The sequence below is a fragment of the Diospyros lotus genome, unplaced genomic scaffold, assembly GCF_014633365.1.
Source record: "Diospyros lotus cultivar Yz01 unplaced genomic scaffold, ASM1463336v1 superscaf1, whole genome shotgun sequence".
NCBI lineage: Eukaryota > Viridiplantae > Streptophyta > Magnoliopsida > Ericales > Ebenaceae > Diospyros > Diospyros lotus.
In genome coordinates this window covers 5,264,877-5,274,768 of record NW_026267104.1, presented here as the reverse complement: position 1 = coordinate 5,274,768, position 9,892 = coordinate 5,264,877, and the positions used below count along the sequence as shown (strand labels likewise).

General features: G+C 36.4%; 1 protein-coding gene across 2 annotated transcripts; it reads left to right on the top strand.

The window, feature by feature from the left end:
- The first annotated feature begins 1,310 nt into the window (after positions 1 to 1,310).
- Positions 1,311 to 9,259, top strand: LOC127792847 (senescence-specific cysteine protease SAG12-like). Of its 2 annotated transcripts, none has more exons than XM_052323462.1 (2): positions 1,311 to 1,822; positions 8,618 to 9,259. In XM_052323462.1, exons 1-2 carry the CDS (start codon positions 1,387 to 1,389, stop codon positions 9,208 to 9,210), a joined length of 1,029 nt encoding a protein of 342 aa, XP_052179422.1. In that variant the 5' UTR covers positions 1,311 to 1,386; the 3' UTR covers positions 9,211 to 9,259. The 2 variants fall into 2 exon arrangements, with proteins under 2 accessions (XP_052179422.1, XP_052179421.1); XM_052323461.1 differs by lacking the exon at positions 8,618 to 9,259 and adding an exon at positions 2,170 to 2,960 and having other exon boundaries at positions 1,313 to 1,822.
- Positions 9,260 to 9,892: the final 633 nt, after the last annotated feature.

Sequence of the window (9,892 nt, the reverse complement as noted above, 5' to 3'; positions counted from 1 at the left end):
TATTTCTTCAAGAGTGGCAAGCCTTTTTATTTGCTTTGTTCTTACCACCTTTCTAGGAAAAAAAATTAAATAAAAAATTTACCAAGGAACCAAAGGTATTTGAAAGAGTTTGCGGGGGACTAGGCGATGCACGATAGGGTCTTCTAGGGTACACCAAGAGAGGTGTTCGGGGTACACAAGAGAGTTCTTTGCCAAAGAGGGAGGCTAGTAAGAGGGTTGAGAAATTTTTCTAAAAAAGCTTAATTAAGGATTGTGAAAAAAGTTTTTTGAGATTTTCAAACTCTATAAAAGAGTGAAAATATCTAAAATGACTAAGGTTCCTTATATAAGAGGGGCCTCGGGCAAAGTGTTCATGGAACACCTCCAAGAAAAGTGAGACACCTTTGTAAGGGAGGTCTAATGCATGTCTTTGGGAAAGTCCATAGGAGAGAGACCCTTTAATGGTAGAAATATGCAAAACATACCTCCATGATTGCCTAGAATTAAAACCCTTAACAGAATACTAGCTATTCTGATTTAGACATGAAGCTTCGTGTTAAAAAATAATTGATTGAGGCAAACCCACTCTAACTACTGTTTTCAATACATATTAAGTTTAATTTGAAGGTTGGTAAATTTAATATTGAGAATTGCTAAATTTAGAAGCAGTTAATCCCCCTTGTTCATAAATCACAAAACGTACGTCGTAATATTTGAAGTAGTATAATTAAAATAGAATAATATTTTGTTAAATAATTTTGTATAAATATTATTAGTATCTGGAAAATAATTTTCGTTTTCTTCGAGAACCCGACTTGACTGCGTGCCGTGTGGTGTGGGGTGGGGTGTTCCAATTTAGCGAGGCCTCTCCCTTGGAGCAGCGTTCACAGCTAGCTAGCTCTATATATGACTTCTCCTTAATTCTGTTTTCTTTTCCTTAATTATATATGAAGTCTTGTTAGTTAGTTAATTTTGTGAGTATCCGTTGATTCCATGCCGGAAGTTACGCTCCGTGACTTTTCGTTCATTTTCATTTCTTAAAAATAAAAAGAAAACAAAAGGAGAAGTCATTTATAGCATTGTCGTCGATCGTCACTGGGTCAAGGGAGGGAGCACTACTACATTAATTAGAACACCCAATCAACAAAGTAAGTCAAGTCTGTGTCTCTTCTAACGAAAATTATTTTTAAACAAGTTTAAAATTATTATTATTTAACACAAAATATTATTCTATTTTATTCTTCAAATTAATATGATGACGTGATTCATCAAAGAAAATAGTACGTAAGCCAAAGCCCAAGAAGCTTTGCCTATATAAACCCTAGCCATGCAAGATCCCAGTACTCTGTCCATCCACAATCCTTAATTTTCTCGACCACAACACTACACTACTACCTTCACCACACCATGGCCAGGGCTACCACCCATTTACACTTGGTCATCTTCTCCTTCACCTTTCTCTTTGCCTTTGAGCTCATCATAGTCTCAGCTCACGGACTCGAGGAGGCAGCAATGCTGGAGCAACATGAGCAATGGATGGCTCGTCATGGACGCATTTACAAGGACTCAACTGAAAAGGCTACTCGATTTAAGATATTCAAGAAGAATGTCGAATATATAGATGCCTTTAATGTTGAAGCTAATAAAAAATATAACTTAAGTGTTAATAAGTTTGCAGATATGACAGATGAGGAGTTTATTGCTTCTTATACTGGTTATAAGGCGACAACAAAAGAGGTAATGCTAAGTTCTTTCAGTTATGCCAATGTAAATGATGTTCCATCTACCATAGATTGGCGGGAGAAGGGAGCAGTGACTGATGTTAAAAATCAAATGAAATGCGGTAAGCCTTTTATTTAATTTTTTGTTCTCTAACCTCGTAAGTTTATTATTATTATTATTTTTTTTTGTTGACTATTTTGTTGACTTTAAGCTCCTAATTAAGAGTCTTGTTTAATTATATCAATTCTATATATAGAGTTTTAATATCTCATATTGCATGCTTAATAAATAATCACTTGTGATTTTCCCACATTCATAAACATCACTTCAAAATTTTATATTTAAATAAATTTTCCAATTATTAGTTTTTTGATATTTTTGGTAACTCCACGTAATTAATAATATAATCACACAATCAAAGCATTTGATGTCTTTCTATTTACTGTATCTTTCTGCCATGCATTACAGGGTGCTGCTGGGCATTTTCAGCGGTGGCAGCCCTGGAAGGCATCAACCAAATGAAAACCGGCCAACTAGTATCGCTTTCTGAGCAAGAGCTCGTCGACTGTGACTACCAGAACCATGGCTGCGAGGGCGGCTCCATGGAGACCGCCTTCCAATTTATCACCCAAAACAATGGCCTCGCCACAGAAGCCGACTACCCTTATCAGGGAGGAGCAGGCACCTGCGACGGAGAGAAAAGGGCAAGCCCCGTCGCCGCAATAACCAGTTACGAACAAGTGCCGATGAACGACGAGGCGGCACTGCTGCAGGCGGTGGCCAACCAGCCGGTTTCTGTCGCTGTCAGCGCTGGCCAGTGGTCGGACTTAAGGTTCTACAACGGAGGCGTTTTCACGGGCCCATGCACCACGAATCTTGACCATGCCGTCACGGCAATCGGATACGGAACTTCCGAGGACGGGACTAAGTTCTGGCTGATTAAGAATTCCTGGGGAACAGAGTGGGGCGAGAATGGATACCTGAGGATTCAGAGAGATGTTGACGAGAAGGAAGGCCTCTGTGGCATTGCCATGAAACCATCTTACCCAGTAATAATGTGAAAACTTCAAGATTGCAGCATTTTAATTAAATCAGTGTCCAGTGTCGATTGTTGGGATTTGGACGGAAAGCAAACGGTATAACATAATATATTAAATGTAATAAATAATCTTTTCCTCCTGTCCAATTGTAGTTGGCATTATCAAATACATAAACTAGCTATAGCTTGTGTGATGATAGGCGTGCGAAAATAATATAAAAGTAACATTTTTATGTGGACAGCTCGTTCATAATTTAAAATATTAAATAGAACTCAATTTTTTTTTGTTTGAATCTATTTATAATAAAGTTTTGTGTATATATTGCATAATGTATATAATTTGCCAATAATATATATATGCATTATATATTTGAGAATAAATCATTTGTTAATAGAATACTACACCAAATCCAATGATGTTAGTTTCTAGAATAAACAGCCTTGTAATGGAAACAACACGGGAAAAAATAAAAAACAAAATAGGAGATTCATCATTAATTCACAATACTTAAACAAAAGGTTAATGATAGAACAAATGACAAAGGCAGTATTCTGAATATTTTGCAAGTCTCCAAATACTAGAACCGCAAATAATTCAGTCAACAGTACAATATCAAAAACATATAAAAGAAAAATGCAGTCCAATTTTGTATCATATAAAGTCTTAATTACTTCACTGCATCAGAATGCTAACACTCCATAGCCAACACCTACAGTTGTAGTGTGCACCCACTCTGTCCTGATTTAAGAGGCCCTTTGCGTTATTTTTTTGGTCTTTCTTGTGCCACCCTTCCGTCAAAGCCCTATACTAAACAACCTGAGAAGTCAAATGCCTTCACCATCAAATGCTATGATTGTCAAGCATTGTGTTCTGTACTAACAACCTGGAATGTGATTTTGATTGAGGGGCATGGTAACCTTAGATTGCAGATGAGAAAATATCGATCACATAAAGCATAAAAAGTAAATTAAAGAACAGAGGGAACTTTCTAAATAGGATGTCAAAATAAAAGTGCCTACCTGCAATTTGCTGCAACAAGAAATTGATTAAAATGGGAAAATATTGATCACAGTGAGGCGGTGAAACTCGATCCAGTTTGAACCAAATCAATTTAGCAAAACTCATTCTGAAGTCAAAGCCAAAGCCAGCAGTGAGCAGAGTATTACCCATAAAACACACAGATCTTTCAAAGGGCTATGAAATACTAGTACAGTTGATCTCAACAAGACAGATGAAACTCCCGCTAATTAATTTGGTTGATTGAAATCCCTCAACATTGGGAAATCCTGAAGTTAATTGATGGTCTGCTCATAGCACTGGCCACTCAGTTAGAGGTTTTTGTTTCTCCATCTTCCTCTTTGGAAAAAAGTAAATAAATAATTTTCGTCCAAATAAATGGGAAAGCCAAGTTATGGGAATACAACCCCTACACATACAAATGAGGAGATGGAGGCGATGGGCTAGACGCCGCGATGCTGCAACTGAAGCTGGAAGCGACGATGGGCGACAGTGAGAGTTAAAAATATTAGAATTTTTGAATGACAAAATTATAAAACACTTAGTCTACAAAAATAAGCTGATAATTTTGATAGTGCTTAAACTCTTTAATTTTTAATACAGATATAATTAAATAAATTATATAATGTTTAATTTTTGTTAATATAGCTTATAAGCAGTCAAACTGCTCTCGCAAACACCCTCTTAATCTAGCCAAACTCCAAAGTTATAAAATATTATCATTTACCCTGATCATCAAATTTATTTCATTCCAATAATGAAATTAATAAAATTCAAATATGGATTTGGTAATTAATTTGATACAGTTTCTAAATTTTAATTTAATTAGTTAGAAGAGTGGATAAATGAAGAAAATTATTAACGAAACAAATAGAAGAAGAAAAATTTAGTATTAGACATTTAAATTTGATATTATATAAGTTTTATAAAAAAATAAAATTATCTATAAAAATTTTATTGACCTATTCATTAAACTCCCCACATAGTGGGATAAATGCTGAATATGTTGTTGTTGTATTCATTAAACTAATTTGAATATTATTTTATTTAAAAATAAAAATTTAATATATTAGCTGATAATTTTATTTTATTTTTAAGTTATTTAAAAATAAAAATATAAGTAAGGATAGAGACAATGTACAACTTAACCATTGAATTGATAGATATGATTTGAATTGATAGATATGATTAAATCCAAACAAAACTATTTAATCCTCCAATCCTTGGAAAAAAAAATTGAAATTTTTTATTACATTTCCATTTGTAACAACTCAAATTGCAATAACATACAACTGATATAGTTAATTGCTACGTTGACTCTTTACACAAATTATATAACTTTGATATAAATGAGGATTTTGCGGTATATATAGATGAAGAAAAATGATATCTAGTCTAAGTCAGATCAGACTATAACTAATGACAATTGCTAGCAAGTCCCACACCATATAAGTTAACTAAAAGTTGATGGCTCACATCGAAAAAATATCTTAATACTTTGAAGGTTAACATAAGGTTAATATTTTAAATTATATTCTTTAATTACAAAGAACTAACATCATTGTATTTGATGTTGTGTTTCTATTAACAAATGTTTAATTCTCAAATATATATCTCAATGATTTTCTTCAATGATTGTGTAACAGGTTGTATCTAGCAAGTCAATATCAATTTTACAAAACTAAGAACTGCCATAACTAACCCCTCAACTCAGGTATAAATAGCAGAACACTCATTTCATAAGGTAAGACACTAGAACTCTTTTGAGAATTTTATAAGTTTTCTCTAAGATTTAATTTGACTTTGTTATCAAAATATTCGCATAGAGAATGTCATGTGCTCTCTAACTCATTCTTTTTAGTAGAGCTTTTAGAGCTTGGAGATGATTTTTCCAAATAATAAATATATTGTTATGTTCAAGTAGAAACAATTGGCCTTGTCTACAAGAAATTGATTGAAAAGCCAAACACATCCACCATACCCTCACTAAATTAACCTTGAGAATGGTTCAAATAAGGTCCCAAGTAATTGGGAATGGACAGTACCATAAGGGACACAATGTTGATAATCCTTTGAATCCACAAATTAAGACATCGGGAGACTCTCCTAGTGCAAGTTCCCTAGGCCTTCGGGACCATTCTGTAGATTGTCTCTCGAAACGAGTATGAAGACTTCTGAAAATAGCATAATGAGAGTATTAAAATTCTCTAAGAGATGACAGTCTTTTTGCAAATTTGCAAAATGTCATGCCTTACACTTCACTACCACCAACTTTGCGGGACTATGCAAGAAGTAGACAGAATGACCTATCACACGAGAACTAGCAATTGTGTAATATCTTAGTATTTTAAAAATAATAATAATTAATTTTAATTTAATTTTATGAGAATCTTAAGAGAGATGAGGACAAGATCTTTGTTGGCTTGGCTTTTCTTTACCATTATTTTATGCTTACTTTTATTGGGTGATGAGAGGTGGGTTTTGCTTTATTGATTCCATGCACCACTTTTTCTGCCACGTGTCCTCTTCTTTGCCATGCCACCCCCACCAAAAAATTTCAATTCCCAACCCGCCTCCCGGAGTCCCCGTGCACCAAGAGGATCCGTGAGAGGGTCATTGTTAAAATGATATCGAACAATGGCGCACCTATAACACACACATAACCCTTTTTGAAATCATAATTTTTCTTTATTATAACATCTCATCATAATCTTTACAAATCATTCATCACTTGGGCCCACCTGGGCTTACATAACATGCGACAAAATCTGAAAACATAAACATTAACCTTATTAGGACACGATGACACACAGGATCTAGTTTTGGGAGAGCTCTGCACTTGCTACCATGACTTGACGGTCTGTACCCAAACCCCGATGAACACACATGCGATCTCAGGATACGCTGACCTGGAATGATGTAAAACAACATGAGTCGCGAGACTCAGCAAGCTCTAGAAAGAAAGGTTACGGGTTTAGGATAGAACTCTTCCCATGACACCCCATGCAATTCATGCCAATGCAATCACGCCATGTCATGATCTATACGTACCTTACTTCTACATGCATAACATAAATTTAATTGCACATAAGGAACCAGGGGCTCACATAAGTCAAACATTGGCACCCGGGTCCCACATACAAACCTGTTGTAGCCTAACATAGGCTACCATATCATCATTCTCTTAGACCAGCCTTTTCCTGACATGGTCGGCTTTTCCTGACATTCAACTTTTGTCTTTTCCTGATACTTGTTACATACTTTTCCTGATTCCCATCATATTCTCATGTGTTCATCATGTCATACATCACATAATCATATACTTTCGCGATCTTGGTCTTCCCTCGGGCCAACCCCGAGCTAATATCTAAGCCGAGCCGAAGCTCACATGAGTCGGTACTCCCGACACCTGGCACGGTACTCCCGTCCAGAATAACAGTAACATTAGAACCATACAATGCAACACATAAGAAATGCAAGGGCTTCCGTAGCATAAACGTGATGACAAGGCCCCCATAAACCAAGCATCAGGCCCTGCTACGCCCACACATAAGAATTCACACATGCGACATGTTCTAAATGCATATGCTCATCTAGGATACCCAAATTGGCTCTTGGACCAACCGGGTCATGCAAATGCTCATACATCCCATCACACACAAGGCATGTCCCCACGTGAATGCAACCCAGCCCTTTGTAGCACACACATCATGAAATGCACAAATCAAGGCGGGAATCTGGAGTACCAGCTCTTCTGGCCGTCTAGCGCTTATCGTAACAACCGATGACTGGCGCCCATACATCCAGCCATCAACTGCCACGACCCACGATCAACAGTCAGTGGCTTTGTACCTATACCCTTAGACACACTTACTGACACTATTAACTTTATATCTTCCCAGCTTAACCTTGCATAACATTTCTCCATAACTCATAACTCTTCATGTACATAACCACATAACATCGTAATACCATTCTCATTATTTTTCATTCACATAAAACCATCTCAACATACATAATAGACTCTTTAACACATTCTCCTAATTCTAACCATAACCAATTTCTCTAAGAACCTAACCCCAATGGATTCGGCATCATTCCTAAGGAAAATGGAGCGATACGAAGCTCCGTGACGGCTGAAATAAAAGACGCCATGACATCCTTACTAAACTTATCCCATTAACAATAAACTCATTAGTAAAATAAAAGTCGTAAAATGGTTACTACGCAGATTATTATTATTTGTGCGTAGAACCGAGTCATGGTGAGGGAGGGTTTAGAGTACAAGAAACCTCAAGGACTTTCAAGGGAAATAAATAACGCGAAGAGAGGGTTAGGAGTTTGCAGATATGACAGATGAGGAATTTATTGCTTCTTATACTGGTTATAAGGCGACAACAAAAGAGGTAATGCTAAGTTCTTTCAGTTATGCCAATGTAAATGATGTTCCATCTACCATAGATTGGCGGGAGAAGGGAGCAGTGACTGATGTTAAAAATCAAATGAAATGCGGTAAGCCTTTTATTTAATTTTTTGTTCTCTAACCTCGTAAGTTTATTATTATTATTATTTTTTTTTGTTGACTATTTTGTTGACTTTAAGCTCCTAATTAAGAGTCTTGTTTAATTATATCAATTCTATATATAGAGTTTTAATATCTCATATTGCATGCTTAATAAATAATCACCTGTGATTTTCCCACATTCATAAACATCACTTCAAAATTTTATATTTAAATAAATTTTCCAATTATTAGTTTTTTGATATTTTTGGTAACTCCACGTAATTAATAATATAATCACACAATCAAAGCATTTGATGTCTTTCTATTTACTGTATCTTTCTGCCATGCATTACAGGGTGCTGCTGGGCATTTTCAGCGGTGGCAGCCCTGGAAGGCATCAACCAAATGAAAACCGGCCAACTAGTATCGCTTTCTGAGCAAGAGCTCGTCGACTGTGACTACCAGAACCATGGCTGCGAGGGCGGCTCCATGGAGACCGCCTTCCAATTTATCACCCAAAACAATGGCCTCGCCACAGAAGCCGACTACCCTTATCAGGGAGGAGCAGGCACCTGCGACGGAGAGAAAAGGGCAAGCCCCGTCGCCGCAATAACCAGTTACGAACAAGTGCCGATGAACGACGAGGCGGCACTGCTGCAGGCGGTGGCCAACCAGCCGGTTTCTGTCGCTGTCAGCGCTGGCCAGTGGTCGGACTTAAGGTTCTACAACGGAGGCGTTTTCACGGGCCCATGCACCACGAATCTTGACCATGCCGTCACGGCAATCGGATACGGAACTTCCGAGGACGGGACTAAGTTCTGGCTGATTAAGAATTCCTGGGGAACAGAGTGGGGCGAGAATGGATACCTGAGGATTCAGAGAGATGTTGACGAGAAGGAAGGCCTCTGTGGCATTGCCATGAAACCATCTTACCCAGTAATAATGTGAAAACTTCAAGATTGCAGCATTTTAATTAAATCAGTGTCCAGTGTCGATTGTTGGGACTTGGACGGAAAGCAAACGGTATAACATAATATATTAAATGTAATGAATAATCTTTTCCTCCTGTCCAATTGTAGTTTGGCATTATCAAATACGTAAACTAGCTATAGCTTGTGTGATGATAGGCGTGCGAAAATAATATAAAAGTGACATTTTTATGTGGACAGCTCGTTCATAATTTAAAATACTAAATAGAACTCATTTTTTTTTTGTTTGAATCTATTTATAATAAAGTTTTATGTATATAATTTGCCAATAATATATATATATGCATTATATATTTGAGAATAAATCATTTGTTAATAGAATACTACTCCAAATCCAATGATGTTAGTTTCTAGAATAAATCGCCCTGTAATGGGAACAACACGGGCAAAAATAAAAAACAAAATAGGAGATTCATCAATTCCTAACTTGTTGAGCTTTAGAGAAGATAATCTATCCCAGAAACCCTCATCTACAGCACTACTCTGGAATGGTGCAAATTGGAGAACAGATCTTTTCTCACTTCCCGTCATACTTGCTGCTTTTGTTTACCCTTCTTTGCATCTCAAGGAGATTTTAAGCTTTGCATCTAAATGTCAGAAAGTAAATTTATTTTAAATTAAAGAAAATTCATTTTAGACAT